This window comes from Solanum lycopersicum, chromosome 3 (genome assembly GCF_036512215.1).
Source record: "Solanum lycopersicum chromosome 3, SLM_r2.1".
NCBI lineage: Eukaryota > Viridiplantae > Streptophyta > Magnoliopsida > Solanales > Solanaceae > Solanum > Solanum lycopersicum.
Genome location: NC_090802.1, coordinates 3,977,439 through 3,996,009, shown reverse-complemented (window position 1 = coordinate 3,996,009; position 18,571 = coordinate 3,977,439). Strand labels below are relative to the sequence as shown.

The 18,571-nt window shown below is 33.4% G+C and overlaps 2 protein-coding genes and 1 non-coding gene across 4 annotated transcripts; 2 read left to right on the top strand and 1 right to left on the bottom strand.

Moving 5' to 3' along the window:
• Nucleotides 1-5,098: 5,098 nt before the first annotated feature.
• Nucleotides 5,099-6,680, bottom strand: LOC101250666 (heavy metal-associated isoprenylated plant protein 31). Of its 2 annotated transcripts, none has more exons than XM_004234345.5 (3): nucleotides 6,506-6,680; nucleotides 6,332-6,413; nucleotides 5,099-5,571 (listed from the first exon to the last, which is right to left on the bottom strand). In XM_004234345.5, exons 1-3 carry the CDS (start codon nucleotides 6,509-6,511, stop codon nucleotides 5,240-5,242), a joined length of 420 nt encoding a protein of 139 aa, XP_004234393.1. In that variant the 5' UTR covers nucleotides 6,512-6,680; the 3' UTR covers nucleotides 5,099-5,239. The 2 variants fall into 2 exon arrangements, with proteins under 2 accessions (XP_004234393.1, XP_019068346.1); XM_019212801.3 differs by having other exon boundaries at nucleotides 6,510-6,610.
• Nucleotides 6,681-11,860: 5,180 nt separating this feature from the next.
• Nucleotides 11,861-11,934, top strand: TRNAI-AAU (transfer RNA isoleucine (anticodon AAU)). Its single transcript has one exon. It is a non-coding gene; the product is annotated as a tRNA-Ile (tRNA).
• A 1,192-nt stretch (nucleotides 11,935-13,126) lies between these two features.
• LOC101268069 (uncharacterized) lies at nucleotides 13,127-17,076 on the top strand. Its single transcript, XM_004234401.5, has 7 exons — nucleotides 13,127-13,266; nucleotides 13,659-13,854; nucleotides 14,623-15,134; nucleotides 15,320-15,512; nucleotides 15,894-15,958; nucleotides 16,064-16,274; nucleotides 16,629-17,076. Exons 2-7 carry the CDS (start codon nucleotides 13,687-13,689, stop codon nucleotides 17,001-17,003), a joined length of 1,524 nt encoding a protein of 507 aa, XP_004234449.2. The 5' UTR covers nucleotides 13,127-13,266; nucleotides 13,659-13,686; the 3' UTR covers nucleotides 17,004-17,076.
• The last annotated feature ends 1,495 nt before the right edge of the window (nucleotides 17,077-18,571 follow it).

Here is an 18,571-nt window from a genome sequence, read left to right as displayed (position 1 = left end):
CTTACTACAGGAACCGAGTCTATGGAAGGAACGTCATGATCTAAATCATTAACACTCACTAGATGACATAGTAACCCTTTGGCCATCATTTTATTGGCCTTGAGATTTGAAACCAAGGGGTTAGGACGAATCGGATTGTACCCCTCCCAGACTAACTCTTCTCCATTAGGGAAGCGAAACCTCACCACCCTACTACGACAGTCCAAACAAGCATAATAGCTGTGAAGCCAGTCCATGCCAAGAATAATATCAAAATCGCGCATGGGTAACTCAATCAAGTTTGCACACATAGCCTTGCCACTCACAACTATTGGGCAATTCTTGTATACCCTATCGGTTCTCACATTTTCTCCTAAAGGCGTACTAACCACTATAGGATCATGCAGAACTTCAGGTAGTATTTCAAAGGTAAGGGCAAGCAGAGGAGTCACAAAGGAAAGCGTAGACCCTGGATCAAGTAAAGCATAAACAGAAGTTGAGAATACTTGCAGCATACCTGTGACCACATCAGCGGACTTCTCCTGCTCCTCCCTACCTTTCAAGGCATAAAATCTGTTCCTCTTCGGAGGTTCGGCTGCTGCTGCATTATGTGGGGTAGGCCTAGGCTGAGCATTACCCCCAGCCTGACCTCTGTTCTGGGGACAGTCTATGACCATGTGTCCACTCTTACCACAACCGAAACAGGCATTAGTGCCCTGTCTACATTCTCCAAGGTGCATTCGCCCACACTTAGTACAAGTCTTCCTTGGACGCTGCATCTCACCTCCATTGCCCCTCTTGGGTTCGGGTCTGCCTCCTCTAGGCGTTGTATTTCTCTGAGGGTCAGAATTTCCAGCACTCTGTTGCCCCTTCTTGAATTTGGGCTGCTCGCGGACGCCAAAATTGTTTCTGTGGCCTCCATGGCTGGGACCTGCCTGATCTTGAGGCCTAGGCCTCCTAACATCACGTACACCTCTCCTCTTTCGGCTGTCCTCTACCTGTTGGACATGCATCATTAATCTAGAAAGGTCCATATTATCATGGAGCATCGCAGCCCGACAATCTTCCTCTAGGTCTCCATTGATTCCTGTGAGGAATCTGCTCATCTCCTCCCTGCTGGTAGAAACCAAGGGAGTAGCATACCTGGATGATTTCAACAAAGTTAAGTACTCTCATCATTCTTGTTATCAAATACTAAGGGAAGCACATACCTTGATAACTTCACAAACTTCAGGGAATACTCCCTGACAGTCATGGATCCTTGCTTGAGGTTGATGAACTCCTCAACCTTGGCCTCTTTCATCTCTCTAGGGAAGAACCTTTCCAAAAATGCTGTCTTGAACAGCTCCCAAGTGACTGGCACCCCTCCTAGGACACGGCTATCTCGCCACATTTTGCACCAAGTCTGTGCAACATCTTTAAGCTGGTAGGAAGCCAACTCAGCCTTCTCAATATCAGTGGCCCCCATGTCCACCAGTATCTTATGCAACTCGTCTATAAATTCCTGAGGATCTTCTGAAGTCTTAGCCCCTGTGAAAATTGGAGGATTCATCCTCGTGAAGTCTCGCAGTCTGTCAGCTATGTTGCGAACCGGTGGGTTTTCCCTCAGAACATCCTGCCGGTTGACTTGGGCAGTCATAGCTTGGGCCTGCATCGTGATGGCCTGTGCCATCTGGGCTAGAGATGCCCTCACCTCCGCATCAGTCAACCCAGCTGGGTTCACTGGCATGGCCACTCCTTCAGCTGGAGCCTGGGGTGGATTCTGATTACCCCTAGCTGCTGCTGCTCCCGTCCTCAGACCCTTAGTTCCCCAGGTATTCATTCTCTGAAAAAAACCAAGGTTGATGTTAGACACGTTCGTAACACCAAGAATTAAAACATTAGGAAAAGCACAATAAGATAAGAAGAAGGGAAGTCTTTCCTACGCATCATGCAGTCTCTAATCCAGGATAGTGGTGCACTTCACTACCATGACTTAGAAACTACTCAATGTGGTTGATGTGAACTCATTATTTCAGGAATTTAACCTAGCGCTCTGATACCAACTTTGTCACGACCGGAATCTAGACCCCAGACGAGACCGGCGTCGTTGACCTCTCAGAGGTCGCAGACAAGCCTGCTTACGTCATTCTTACTTTACATAGATTAATTTTAGCGGAAAATTTGAAATTTTTGATTAAATTCGCTTGAATAGGGAGGTTGTGGGTTCGAACCCCCACAGCCCCCTTATTTTTCCTCTCATTTTCGCTGAAGAGGAGGCTGTGAGGTGGTGGGTTCGAACCCCCACAGCCCCTCTATTTTTTTTTATTTAATAGGGGAGTGGCAGTGAGGTCGTGGGATCGAATCCCCACAGCCTCACGCTATTATTTGCGCCCTCCCTTCAGCGCTGAGGTCGTGGGATCGATTCCCACGCCTCGCGTTCCTTTTCTCCCTTTTAATTCGTTCCGCGCATAGCTGGGGGTCGCGGGTTCGATCCCCGCCCCCAGCATTCCCTCTTTAATCCTTTTTTTTTTTGCACGTGGCTGGGGGTCGCGAGTTCGATTCCCCCCAGCCCCCTTTTTATTTCCTTTTCTTGGCGAAATTCGCTGGTCCCAGCCCCCAGTTCGAGCCCCGTCTTCAACACTCCTTTTTAATTATTTTATCAAGGCATGTGTTGGTGAGGTCTCGGGTTCGATCCCTGAAGACCTCACCTATTTTTTTTTAATTCGTTTTTTGCTCAAATTTTCCAGAATGTGTCTAAAACTTATTTCCAGATTCTGGGATACTACTCCATAATTTTTCACATCCTTTTTACGGGTTAATTTAGCATTTTTTCTTATACATTCATTAATATTCTTAAGACAAATTTAGGGGGATGATTTGATCATTTATTGTGACTAGAATTTACAGCCTTTCAACCATGTGAATATTACGAATATTACGATTTTAAGAGCCTCTAATTGCTCATAAAACACGAGTAATCTCAAATCTATTAACATGCTAAAGAAAAACTCAAAGTCATGATCAAAAATCTTGCACAAATACATACATATTTACATTCATATTTTCCGAAAAACATAAAATATAATCACATCATCATGAACACATATTCGAAACGAGATTATCACTACAAACAAGTATCCCTAAATTCTATCAACAAGAATACCCAACCTAAGATCATAGGGAGCTAGTGACAGGGACATGCAACGGGAACAACCTTAGTTTCGAGATGAATAGTTTGAATCGTAAGGGACCTCTTGGGAAAGGATCCAAGAGAGAAGAAAACCCATACCTTAATCGATGTTCAAACTTTAAATGTTGCTGCCCGGAAAACTCCTCCAAACCACTCCCAATTCACTTCAACGTACACCTCACTCAACAAACCTCTCTTAGCCTTGACGTTTTGATTACTTTTTCTTTTGCTTAAAAATTTTTTTGTGAGTTCTTCAAGCATGAAAATTGTTGATATTTTGGCAGAAATAATGTGAGGAAGATGGAGAACGTGAGAGAGGGTGTTTAGAAGCGTGAGAGAGAGAGGGCTAATTGGATTAGGAGACTAATTCAAGAATTAGTCAAATAACATTAAAATAAATAAATACAAATCTGATTTATTTATTTATTTATTTATTCATTTAAAACGTGAAAGGACAATTATGCCCTTAAATACCTATTTATTCTTATTTACATAATTCTCTCTTTTTTTTTTGAATCGTTACACCCGATCCCCTAATACTACGTGTCGGTTCATGACACTCGATCCCCTAATTCTACGTGTCGGTTCGTGACACCCGATCCCCTAATCTCCTTCCATCAATTCATCCAGCCTTCTTCATTACCAAGGCATCATCAATCTCATTACTTTAGTTCATCAAGCCTCCTCCCTTACCAAGGCATCATCATTAAAAAGAGATTAGGTTTTTATCAAGATTTGGGATTCAATAACTTTATCATGCTTAATATAATCACAATTATATAATCACGTTCATGCATGCATACAATTAAACACATAGCAGGTTTACAATACTACCAATACATATCATTCTCTATTAAGAGTTTACTATAAGCATGAAAACCATAACCTACCTCCACCGAAGAATTGAAATCAAGCAAGTTAATCCTCAAAGCTTGGTGCTTTCCTCTTCTCTAGATCGTTTCTCTCTCTCCCTTCTTGTTCTTTCTGTTTTCTTATTCAAATCCTCTTTCTTTTACCCTAATTAGTATATAATTAAGAATAAAAGATGGCAATAATACCCCACTAATTAACTTAAGGTTACCTCTTTTAACCCCCAAGAATTTGAGTTATTAATATAAACCCACGAAATATATAATTATAGCAGGAATAGTCCAAAACGCCCCTTTAAAACTTAGCCTGTGACGGTCCGTCCTGCCACTCCGTTACGAAGTTCAGAGAGTCGATTTTCAGTACCCAATTTCAGATTTTCTAAGTGTTTTGAAACGAGACCCTGCGACGGTCCGTCGTGCCCATGACGGTCCGTCGTTGGGTCCGTCGCTTCAGCCTGTTTTTCCAGAATAAAATCTGCTGCTCAAAACGACTAAACAGGTCGTTACATTTTTATACCCTTTAGGCTCCAGACTCACTAATCATATGAGTCTAAAATGTTAAATGCAGAATTAACTTTTTCAATAGATAATGATAGAGTTTAGAATGCACACAGAATAGCACAAAAAAAGTATAATCGGAGAGACCTTCTACTAGGCCAAATTGTTAACTAAGATTTAACCAAAGAAGAGCAAAAAGCTAGAAAGGAAAATGTGTATTTTAGATAAGAGAACTTTATTAATAAAGAAAACTCTTCGATTTGGGTTGTTCTTGAGTTTTAATTGATTACAAATGTACTATACCATCTCCTACTTATACTTACCTATGGATGGTTTCGGATATTACAAAATCTAGACTATATCCATGATTCACAACAATTATCCATACGAAAATTCTAGTTACATTATCTTCTAATCTAGAATATCCAGATATTTCTACAAGATAATATTCAAGTTAATACACTAGATTACTAGAACCTTCACTAGAAATTTGTTATCAATTTTAGAACAAACATAACAAAAAATAACAAAATCTCAAAATTGCAGTCATAGATAACCAATACATTAACAAAAAGAATCATAAAATTTGAACTTGTGCCCATGACTACTATTTATACTAAAAGCTGGATATTTGGGTAAACAATAAGGTGAATTATAAAAACGCAACATTACAATACTAAGCTCAATAAGTATAATACAATGTTATAAAATCAATAAAATTTCACATGATGGTGCAAGCATGAGGATTATCATCACTAAAAAGAGAAGCAACTGCTTCATCTGATGCTACTGCTACTGAATAAACAGATGGAGTGTGAAAAAATGTGTGAACACTCGGGGCTGCAACGTTTCGAGATGTATCGTAGTAATGGCTTACGATGTGATTAGGGTACTGGTAAAATGATGCAAAATGTGAGTAACCAACTGGATATGGCCATGGCTCTGCAGCCTTTCCTGCTCGTTTTATCGCCCTTAACACCTTCTTCTCCTCTAATCCGTAACCTCTTGCTGTAACTTTCTGTGTCTCCATGTCAATGTCTATTGTTTCTACTCCTGATGAAAAAATTGTTATGTTGTACACTTTTAATTAATGTATATGTTTACTCGTAACTAGTCAGATAACTCTGTCCATCAAAAGTTTAATTGATTAACCAAATGGAAAGGAATAATTACCTAGAGTATTTTTGTTTTAGTAATGGGATTTGTTCAAATTATGTAATTCTAACTCATAAAAGTTCAATTTCTAATGGAAAGTTGTGCATAGACCAAGTAATTTGTACTTGTATTGGTTTCTAATTCTCCCTCCTCGCTCTGTTTCAATTTATTTTTTTGATCAGTTTCAACAAGAATATTTATTTATTTTAATATTTCACCTAGCATGTTTAAGACTATAAAATCAAAAAAGTATTTTGATACATTCTACACATCTTTAAATTAAAATTATAAAATACAAAAAAAAAATATTTTTTTTAATCTTCATGTCAAATCAAAATAGAACAAATAAAATAAAACGGAATTGATAGTAATTAATATTGCACAGGGTATTGGCCATTAGGAGGGGTTTACAGTAATGGTGCTCTGTTTGTACCACTATGAACAAGGGTCTAGGGTAAAAATTCAAACTATGTCCATACCACCCTAAACTCATGAAATTATACTGAATATGTTAATTCTCTGCGTACTTCACATTTATACTTAAACTTGTGAAATTATACTGAATATGTTAGTCCTTCGCGTACTTCACTTGTGATATTACATATTATTGTTGTTCTAGTGAAATTACATATTGTTGTTAGTGAGCAATGTAACTGACCTTTAAGCTTGAAAAGAGCTTTTCTTAGCTTGGCAGCACATCCTTCACAATCCAAGTTTGGAACTCTTACCTCCACCATAATCTGTAACATGTATAATATATGATAATAATATTAGCTATATTTTCATTTACAAAAATGTTATATATAAGAAGAGAGGAGAAAAAGAGACTTACAGACATGTTTGATGGAATAAATTTGTTGTTAAATTCAATTTCTAAGACTTTTGAGGACGAGAGACCTTAATTATAGCTCTCCTTAAATTTTGTTACAACTAGGACTACCTAGGTAAGTTCTCATCTTTAATATACTACTCCCTCCCTCCTGTTACCTGTACGGACCAATATAAGTGTCCAGTCTGAGTCGATAAGTTTTAAATTTAATATTTGTACATAATTTGTAATCAGACTTTTAGCTTCGTTTCATAAAGATAAAATGTAGATGGTTTTATTAAAAAATGTCAAAACAAGGAATAATGATATTTTTTTTGAAACGGACCAATGAAAAGATTAGTCATATATTTTCTCTTTTCACGTTTACTTGTTATTTTTATATTTGACATACGCATTAAAAAAACAACTATTGATATGATATTTTACTGTATTACTCATATTGATTATTATTAAATATTGAGTGTTGAAAAATAATTTAAGAAATGAGCAATTAATAGTAAAAGTAAAACATGAATAAAAAACTATCTTTTCTTGATACGTGAAAATAATTACTCCATCTGTCTCAATTTATATGCATATTATGTATTGAGAGTCAAATAATTTAAGTTTGATTGAAAATTTGTACATGAAAATTTTCAATTTTTTGAAATGAAATTTATATATTTATAAACTACGTAAAAAGTTACATGCGTCATATTAATTGATAATTCAAATGTTTATAAGATCTATAAAAAATTTACGATCAATGATAGATTTGTTTGACTCTTGAAATCTGAAAAGTGACATATAGAATAAGACGAAGATAGTACAAATAAAAGTGAGGAGAAAAAGTAAAGTGTAGTAGAAAGAACAACATTAATGAACAATATTTTCATATTAAAGTGACACTTATTTTAGATCGAAACTGACGAGAGAAAGTAATTGTATTCATGAAGGTAGCTAGGTTGGACAGGGGTACTAATTACTGCTCCCTTCATCAAAACATAGCATTGGTTTTTGAAATTTTGAGGCGTGGACGTTGGCGTGATGATCACCTTTACACCCCACCACCCCAATGGCCCAATAACCCAAAATACCTTTCTCTCAAACACTATACACAAACAAACTGAATCATCTTCAGCTTTATTTTTATTTTTTTTCCATAAAAAGTTATCAAAGACAAACATACTATAATATCATCATATGTAGGCAATTGTGTTGACAACTGGACCAAGTGTGCAAAAAAAAACAATGTTGTTGCATGCTTTCTTGCAAGTCTTTGTACAAAAAATTCTACCTAGCTAGCTAGGTGTGATTAATTCTTTATTGTGTTCATCACTATATATATATATGTATGGAATGATGAATTATATATGATAAGGTATAATTGTTGGATTAGTTTTCAAAGGTCTTGCATAATGATATAATGTGATAATGAAATTAAACCTAGGATTTAACTCATGTGTGACAGTATAAACTATTTTCATGTTATCTAATCTAGTGACTAGTATATGCCTTGATTTGTTGTACCATTTGACTTGGATCACTTAGTTATTTTTCTTTGTTCTATTTTATGTGATATAGTTTAATAATTTGATATAAAATTTAACAAAGAAAGATTGAGTTTTTGGGACTTGTTTAGATTGACTTTTGGCTTATAGCAAGTCAGGATTTCTAACTTATGATTTTTTATTTATTTTTGTTATTTTGGCTTTAAAGCAAGTGCTTATAAGCACTTTTTAACTTTAGCCGAACACTTTAAAACTGGTTTAAAAATTATTTTAGACTTAAAAATACCTACTTAAGCTTGTGGTACTAATAACTCGTGGATATGTTCGAATGCGTACAAATCATTTCAATAAGAGTAATATCGACATTTTAAAGTTAAATTGTTACTAAATATATAAGCATGTAATTTCTTTTGGACGGACTGAATGGAGGAGTGAGTTAGCTAAATTGAGATTGAGAGTACTAATTAATCTCATACTAATATGTATGGTTGGTTATATGTCGTAATTATCATTAACGTGACTTCATTTTGTGCAAATTGTCTTGAATTATCAATGTATAATATATATCAATGGACTTAATGACATTTCGAATTTATAAAATTTAAATTCTCAATCCCCGTCACGGTTAGAGTTAAATTCTTGGTGATAAGATATGGACTATATATATGTATGTTAGAGAATATTTCTTACAAAAGGCTGCAAATATAATTAGAAAATGACGTAAAGAAAGACAGATTTTTTCAAAAAGAAAATCACACACTCTCACAGCCTGTTTTACTATTCTAATGAAGAACTACTATTTTCATGTTGATAAAAGTGAGAATGCTCATAACACGAAAAGCTTTATTTGGTACTCCCTCAGTTCAGAAATGTTTGTCATGTTGTGTTTATCGAAAGTTAATTTGATTAATTTTCAAAGGTAAATTAGATTATTTTAATTTGATATTTTAAATAAAAAAAATTAAATATTTTAAAACTATATGAAAGTATTATAAATTACAATTTTTTTCATATTAATATGATAAAAAAAATGCATCTTAAAATATTAATCAAACTTTTTATAATTTGACTCAAAAAATATAAATCATGACAAATAATACCGGACTAATAGAGTAGTAAAATGATGATGGTGGAGTTCAATAATAAATAATGATGGTGGTTGCCAATAGCATATCTAACACAATTAATATGTAGCACATTTTCTCATTACCATTTCAAATTTCAAACACCTCTTATTGCCCCAACGTCCAAGTAATTATTAGTATTTTCTCCGTCTAATTTTATATGTTATTTATTTTCATAAATAATTGAATCATATTATTTGTCATTTTATAAAATTTATGCATAAATTATTATATTTTATCTATTATATTTTTAATAGAGTAGTTAATTAATTTTAAAAATGTATTCATCATTTATTATAAAATTGACTTGAGAAAATATTAAATAAAAATAGTAAAAAATGACATATAAAATAAGATGAAGAAGTATTACGTAACAAAAGATTGTAGATAACAAATGTCAACTTCACTGCGCCAAAAAAATCCTATATGAACGTGACATTATCTAGAGCTTGTTTGGATTATTTTTTTTTTAAAAAATATACTCCTTCTATTTCTATATATGTCAACATTTTGAATTTCACCTGCATTAAGAGATCAAATAATTTTGTTATTCTATTTTTATTTATTTTTTATGGAACTTAAGTTTCCAATCAATGAAATTAATTTATTTTGATTAATTAATTTATCCAATGAACATGAATTAGTTACTTATCTTTTTTAAGTTGGTCAAATATATATTTTTAAGGCTAATAAATCAAAAAGGTAAAAGGGAATAATATGATTATTTATGCATTGATATTATGAAATGACAAATATTTTGAAATAACTATTTATAGAAAGAGACTACAAATAAAAAAGAATAGAGAAAGTAGTTTTTAAGTCAAAAATAAAAAGTCAAATTTAAATGATGACTAAAAGTAGGGAAACTTATTTTTGATTTTGACTTATTTTTATTTATTTTAAAAAGGTTTTGATCAAAAACATTCCTAAATTATACCCCAAACTTAAATTGCATCCTTAATATATTCTTTGGGCAAGAAAACATCCTCTAAGTATTTGAAAGTTAATAATTCCATCCTTCCCTTAAATATCGTCTAACAACTAAGGGATCCTACAAAAATTATGCTTAATTCACGTGATTATTAACAAAAGTTTTCCTGCATAATTTCATTATCTGCTATAAAAAATTCACGAACAAAAATATTAAAAATCTTAGACATTATCTCTTACCGAAAAATCTTAGACATTATTGCCAAAATCTCAGTTACTTTAACAAATACTTCCTAACTCATTTTAAGTTATTTATATATTTGTCAAACACTCCTGAAAGCCAGAAGTCAATCCAAACACTCTAATAATTATGTATTTATATGGTTATTCTCTAGAGCTTATTTTCTCTGTTCAACAATAATTGTTCACTATTGCTTTGACACATAGATTAAGAAACATTAAATAATAGGAATGATTTAACAAATCACCCTTATTAAATACTCCCCTCGACCCTTATTTACTTGTCCATATTTTCTCTTTTGGTTGTCCCTATTTACTTCTTAATTTTGATAAATCAAGAAAGGACAAAAAGAATTCATTTTATACCCTTATTTAAACTTCTTGAAAATGTCTAAGTTTTAATTCATTTTTTTAAAACCATAATTAATAAGGGTAAAATTGTAATTTAACTATACTAATTATTGTTATCTTAATATGTATGTCATTTCTTAAGTGTAAGTCATCTAAACATTGAAAATGAATAGAATTTGATAGAAAGGTAAAATTGACATAACATGATAAATTATTCGTTAATTTTATAAACCGAAGACATGTTATTGTACAAGTAAAGATAGAAAAGGAAGTAATTTACTTGTCGTGGTTTCCAGATTATTCAGTACTGTAACTTGTATTATTTTTATGTAATTATTCAATGTTCGATTGGAATAAAAGGAATAGTACTGAGAACACCGAAGAGTAAAAATTTTATGCTGTCTGTTGGCGTATATATGTATTTTAATATTGAAATTATAATATTAAAGTGTATTATTAAATTATTGGACATAAAATCAGAGAAATTGATGCCATTTTTCCTTACAACTCATATGACTACTAATTGTCTCACTACACGTCAAATTATTATTTACTATCTCGATATTTACCAAGTGAAAGAAATACTACACCTATATAAATGATGTTCTCTTTCTTGATGTTGTATTGATGAGATGCATGAGAAGTATTGTATTGTTGATGAATAAACAATGTATTGTCTTCATAATTTGAGGTTGATATAGTAAATTTTGAGAAAAAAATATTGTAAGCCTCCAACTTATTCACTATCTAAAGTAGTAGTATATAAGGAATGTGCACTTTTGATGGAATTTTGGACCCTTTTAACTAATTTTGAGTTATTTGAGTTATAGAGCTTTATTGAATTTTTGAATCTGCAAGGAACAAGATAAGAGTTATATTGCTAGATCGATGAAGATTATATCGCATCAAACTTGAATCTTCTTAAAATGTATGTAGTGAACTGCAATGTAACATAATATATTGAGAGGGCCCATGGCTCCGCACAACTAAGAGTATATATATTGTTTTATGTATATAACTGAACAACCTAGTGGCTCTAAGTAATTGATCACACAAGACTCTTGTATTTGTATTTGAGCACATGCACAAGGCTTAAGTATTTGTATCAGGGCACATGAGACTCATGTATCTATATATTAGCACACAACACTTGGTATATTTGTATATGAGTTTACAAGTTTCTTGTATTTGTATTTGAGCACACTAGTCTACAAGTCATCAATGGCCCATTAGCTCAGTTGGTTAGAGCGTCGTGCTAATAACGCGAAGGTCGCAGGTTCGAGACCTGCATGGGCCAATTTTATTTTTTTTAAAAATTTTCAAAATAAAAAAAATGACCAAGTTGTAAGCACTATCTGCAAATTATCAATAATAGAATTAATGAAAAAAGAGTTATTTTGCTCTCAATCTTGAAATACTCAATATACCAAGGAACCTAACCATCAAATTGACATGGCAAACTATACTACAACAATAGACTCATTACTATAACTTTTACTAAGGACTAAAACTAGAATTATCAACATCAATAGAGAATTTATGATATATATATATAATTGGAGACTTCCCAATCGGAGAGAAGAGGAGTGACCTAATCACTTAGGAACAATCGAAACCATAGAATTCCAGCTTCGCCGTCCTTACCTTCAATCCAATCTGATTCTGATTCCGCGGAAAGTCTTTCAAGTTCGGATACGATCACCCAATATAACCCTCCTTAACTGCCCTAGCTTCTTGCCCATCGGGCATGGTGGCACATCCTTCTTGATTTGGCATCTTTCAGAGAGGAAACTGCATATGAATCAGGCACATGCTCCTCGTTGCCTTTGTTTGCACGGTCTCATCACTTAGTGGTCTGGTATGCAGTTAAACAGGTTGACCCTGGAAACCGCTATATATATATTATGTCTAAGGACATAAAGTGGAAGTGAGACAAATGGCGAAAATCATATATTTATGAGCTTTTTTAGACTTAGGGTACACCTCATGTAGCTTCTTTGTACAGTCTGACAAAAATGTGAATATCTCTCAATTTTGAAGTTATTTTGATTAATGGTTTAATGTATAAGTAGAAACTAGAGTCGTAAATCTTTTAATAGGTATTCAGACCTCTAATGAGACATTTGATCTAAATTTCAGAGAATTTTATGAATGTAATTTGCAATAAAATTTAACCGACTTTTGTTTCACAACTTGCTTGACTATAAAAATTATCGTACGGTCATGGCACATCACACTCTTATGTTAAAAAATAAACGAGTGGGTTGTTATAATTTCATAATTTTTTGGAGAAGCAAAATTTTCAGCTAAATGTTATTTAATATTTTTGCTCTGCAATTAATTAAAAAACATTAAAAGAAGAAAAGAAATGTAAAAGAATAAATAACGTTTGGGTGCTAAAAAGATGGGCTTCCCCATAAATTAAGGTAAAAGCCCATTCAAATCTCTGGTCTAAGAGTGAGCCCAGTCAATTGACTCGGTCACTCACACTTTGTAATTTACTTCTCTACAACAAAAACAAAAATTTGTTAAATTTTAACAAAATACTGTTTTTTCTTTTCCCATTTTCAATTGCATGGCTCCAAGTATTCAAGCTATCTTTTACACAATAATAAAGTTAGAAAAACAGGTGCAGAATTTCTTCCTTTATCTAACTTTTTAGAAGTTTGATATTTAAAATTGCAACATAAGATATGTTATCTGTAACTTATATTGTTCGTACTCTTCAAAAACACATACTTCAAAAATAATATTTAACATATCAAAATATCAAAAGCGAAGAATCTTGCAAACAACCGGCGAAAAACACTAGTGACAATGCACTACTATAGTTTTTTAAGTTCACGAGAAAAAACTTTTCTCAAGGTGGAATTTTGCATGTCATCTGACAAATTTTGTACTATTAACAAGTATTTATAAAAAATGAAATTCGTATAACTAACTCCAACTTGTTATAGATTGATGCGTATCGTCAATAATTGTTATTGTTGGTTTAATCTGAATATGTTGATTTGATTTCAGGGAATTTGAGGAGGGCAGAAGAAAACTCATGGAAATTGGATATCAAAGGGTTGGGAATCAAAGAAGATCTATCGAGTCATTTTTGCTTCCATGTTACATTAACAAACCCTTTGCTAAATACTTTCTTCTTTTCTTCATCTTCCTCCTCCTAATTGGTTCATACTTGTGGACAACCCTGCTCGACACAAACTCAAACGTAAGTTCATTAGTAATTGTGAAAATCTTTCAGAAACAGTCTCTCTGCCTTCACGAGGTGTAGGATATGTTGTTGTTGTTGTAATTGTTACTATGTGTTTTTGAGAAACTACATTGTCCCTTAATTTAGAACTCCAAAATCAAAAGTAAATTGTATTAGTTTCTAACTTTAATTGAAACAGTTTCTCTACCTTCACGAGATTGTTGTAAGGTATGCATAAACTCTACGCTTCCCACACCTCACTTGTGGAATTTCAGTGAGTATGTTGTTGTAGGTTTAGACCTCACATGTGTAATTTCACTGAGTATGTTATTGTAGGTTCAGACCTCACCTGTGTAATTTTACTGAGTATCCTGTGTAATTTCACTGAGTATATTGTTGTAGGTTCCGACCTCACCTCGGAGTATGTTGTTGTAGGTTCAGACCTCACCTCGGAGTATGTTGTTGTAGGTTCAGACCTCACTTGTGAAATTTCATTATGTATGTTGTTGTCGGTTTCAGACCTCACTCTCTGAGTATGTTGTTGTAGGTTCAGACCTCACTTGTGAAATTTCATTATGTATGTTGTTGTCGGTTCAGACCTCACTCTCTGAGTATGTTGTTGTCGGTTCAGACCTCACTCTCTGAGTATGTTGTTGTCGGTTCAGACCTCACTCTCTGAGTATGTTGTTGTAGGTTGCAACTTTCATTGTAGACCCTGTGTCCAATCGGGGCTAATTTTATTGATTTTTTTTTGAATTTTTGTTATGGTTTTTCGATATGTTGTAGGAATTGCAAAGTAGGAGAGGGAAATTTCCACTTAATTGTTCATCTGGTAACAACACAAGAACATGTCCAGTAAATTACTATCCAGCAGACTACAAATTCGTTAACGACAACCCTTCATCGTCTTCTCCAAACTGTCCACATTACTTTCATTGGATACACGAAGATTTAAAACCATGGAGGGAAACAGGTATAACTGAAGAAATGGTGGAGAGGGCTAACAGGACAGCTAATTTTAGACTTGTAATATTGAATGGAAGGGCTTATGTAGAAACATATGAAAAGGGGTTCCAAACTAGAGATGTTTTTACATTATGGGGAATTCTTCAGTTGTTAAGAAGGTACCCTGGAAAAATTCCTGATCTTGATATGATGTTCGATTGTGTCGATTGGCCTGTCGTTAGATCAAGTGATTTTGCTGGGGAAAATGCTGTTGCTCCACCCCCTTTGTTTCGATATTGTGGGGATAACGAAACGTTGGATATTGTTTTCCCTGATTGGTCTTTTTGGGGATGGTAAGGATACAGATTTCACTCTCAGTTTTTGTGTAGAGTTCTGTTGTTCAGAACTATGTTGCTCGGACCCTCTGAAAATGTTGTCACGTATTTTTGAAGAGTTCGAGCAACATAGGTTCAGAATATTGATTTATGAGATATTTTCATAATGCATGAATAAGTTGTTAGTTCGATTGATTTGGTAGGGCTGAAATCAATATAAAGCCATGGCAAGACTTGTTGAAGGATCTTGACAAAGGGAATAGGATGCAGAGATGGCAGAATAGAGCGCCATATGCGTACTGGAAAGGCAATCCGGAAGTTGCTGAGAAGAGAATGGAGCTCGTTAAGTGCAACGTGACTGAAAATCAGGAATGGAATGCTCGCATTTATGTCCAGGTGAACCTCCTTCCTTCATCAATATTGTCATTTAACTGAAAACTTTATAAGCGTGTCATCACGTTAAGTTAGGCTAACTTCAAAAATAGATGTCCATTCATTAGGACACAAGGAATGAATCTTACTAAAAAGAATCTTAGACGGCTTCTGGATGCATCCTTTACTTTGTCGTCGTTCATAGTAGTAGCTTGCCAAGTGGGAGAATGAGGACTGTTTCGACATTATAAATACATGTATAACTAGAATGTGAACCAATAAGGGTGAGTCCGGGCTAGTGAAAGATTGTAAAATCCAATGTCAAAGAGACAGACTCATCACAAGTATGAACTCTGGTCTCGCCAAGGTTTCATAATTAACCGACACATTTGGTGCTGTTAACAGGATTGGAAAGAAGAGATAAAGCAAGGATTCAAGCATTCCGACTTAGGAAATCAATGTCACCATAGGTATATCCAAAACCAAATTTCATCGTCATCTATTTCTATTATCCTCGGCCATTCCACACGATGCCTAGCAGAGACGTAAGTTTAATACTTACCAATTGCTTGCAGATACAAAATATACATTGAAGGATCTGCTTGGTCTGTTAGTGAGAAATATATTCTTGCTTGTGACTCAGTTTCTTTGCTAGTAACACCTCACTACTATGATTTCTTCTCAAGAAGTTTGTTGCCACTAGTCCACTACTGGCCCATAAATGAAGATGACAAGTGTGCATCCATCAAATTTGCAGTTGATTGGGGTAATAAATACAAGAAAAAGGTACTTCCTCCGTCCCAATTTATGTAACTTAGTTTGCTTTGGCACAAAGCGTAAAAAAGGAAAGAAACACTTTTGAAATTTGCAGTCTAAAATAAATCAGAAATGTGTGTATAACTATAAATCATTTCATTAAGGGTAAAATAAGTAATTTTAAAACTAAATTGTCATTCTTGTTGTGACTAAGTAAAAAAGAAAGCGAGTCATATAAATTAGGACAAAGAGAGTCACGAACTATTATCGTATAACAAAAAATCTCTCTACAACGACATAAAGTATAACATGACATGGAAAGTTCAACTTTTATTATAAAATATTGTTATAGAGAGATCTGACTGTCGTGGTGACTTTTCTCAGGTTCAAAGAATTGGTAGAGAAGCAAGTGATTTTATTCAAGAGGATTTGAAGATGGATTATGTATATGATTATATGTTTCATCTATTAAATGAATATGCTAAGCTGCTTAGATACAAGCCAAAAGTGCCTAAAAGTGCAAGTGAACTCTGCTCAGAGATAATGGCATGTCCAGCTGAAGGTACTGAAAAGAAGTTAATGATGGAATCAATGGTGAATTGGCCAATTGATGATAGTCCATGCAAAATGCCAATACCTTTTGATAAATTGTCACTTGATTCATATTATAAAAGAAAACAAAATTCAATAAAAGAGGTTCGAACATTGGAGAGAGATTACTTGAGGGAGCAAAGAGTGAAAACTAAGATATTAGGTTAGTGTTAAATTTTAACTTTTGTACTAATACTTTTAAGGTGATTTTGTAATGTCATGAAAGAAATTTCCTATGCGACGAGCATGAGCGGAGGTACAACGTTACGTATAAGTTCGAAGAAACTCAATAACTTTTGCTTGATTCTTGTGAGAGGATAGATGTAATTTAGCTCGATCTATCAGAAGAGCGAAAATATTTTTGTTGAGTTCTCGGAGATGTTAGGTTTGTATTAGAAAATCATTAGATATACATAAACATTTAATTACAAATTCAGTAACTAAAACTAGTACTCCCTTTGGTCCCATATTATGGGCCCGTATGGCCATAAATTTTTCAAATAATACTTGGAAAAAATTTGGCAAATAATGTTTGTTCATACAATTTGTCATTATTTGGCAAATATCCCAAATTTCCAAATATTAGTTTTTTCTAGTATTTAGGCCAAATATCATTATTTGGGATATTTTAAAAATTAAAATTTTACCCCAATCTTTTATCTTTTACAAAAACATCCTCTCTAGTATTTGTTTGCGTTGTATTACATCATTTTTTACGTGAACACCAAAATAGTGATGAAATATTTAGTGAATATTAAATAATGATATGATTGTTGATGAAAATTATTAAAAATTGACTTTAGGTAACAAAGTAATGTACTTTATCTAATTCACGATGTATGGAATAATTCTTGTTGCATTCACTCCAAATTACCACATTGCTTCAGTGTCATGGACATTATTTGTTATTGTTGTAATTAACATTCAATTGACTTGTAATACAAACTTTTAGTTAGTTTTGATAGTTTTTAAAACTTGTGTGTATAAATCATATTTTTCTAAAAAGGTGAAATATATTTCCCAAATTTTATGGCCAAACACATGGTGAAATTTCACTCAAATAATATTTGCCAAGAATATTTGGAAATCTATGGCCAAACGCTAGCTATATACACTTGTTAAGAAATACATTCACTCCTAAAAATGAGAGGGATTTAATATTATGGGGAAAGGGTCTGAAAGATGTTTTAACTTTCGCCGGAATTAATGTTACGATGCAAATTTTATGGAGGATCTTTTAGCCCCTGAACTATTTAACAGTATAATTTAAAAGTATATATGTGTCCATGTGGACACACTATTATTTATGATTTTGCAATATTTTTTATGTCCACGTGCGCACATATACCTTTAAAATACACTATTAAATAGCGCAAAGGTAAAAAGGTCCTTGCCAAAATTTGGTATCGTAACAACAATTTTAATCAAAATTCAAATATATTTCAGACCTTTTTCTCTAATATTATATAATGATCATGTAAAATGTGCTTATTTAAACAAGGGTAAAATTGAAAATATAATTATACATGATTACGTAAAAAAAAAACTCATTTATTTTAGACTAAGACCCCCTTGACATTACTGTTTTGTTTTGAGAATAAAATACTTTTATTGAAAAATTAAGTGTGTTTGACAAATCAATAAAAGTGCTTTTACATAAAAGCATAAACACAGTTTTCTGCCGTTGGGATGAAATTAAAATTTCTGTTTTTTCAAAAATGCAGAAGCTAAAACAA

Bases quoted from the DNA above. Each gene is read 5' to 3' on its own strand.
- LOC101268069 (XM_004234401.5), top strand. From the start codon at position 13,687: ATGGAAATTGGATATCAAAGGGTTGGGAATCAAAGAAGATCTATCGAG. The intron at 15,135-15,319 runs GTAAGGATACAG...TTGATTTGGTAG, and splicing joins GATTGGTCTTTTTGGGGATG to GGCTGAAATCAATATAAAGC. The intron at 16,275-16,628 runs GTACTTCCTCCG...GACTTTTCTCAG, and splicing joins GTAATAAATACAAGAAAAAG to GTTCAAAGAATTGGTAGAGA.
- LOC101250666 (XM_004234345.5), bottom strand. The intron at 5,572-6,331 runs GTCAGTTACATT...TTTTTTCATCAG, and splicing joins AGCTCTTTTCAAGCTTAAAG to GAGTAGAAACAATAGACATT.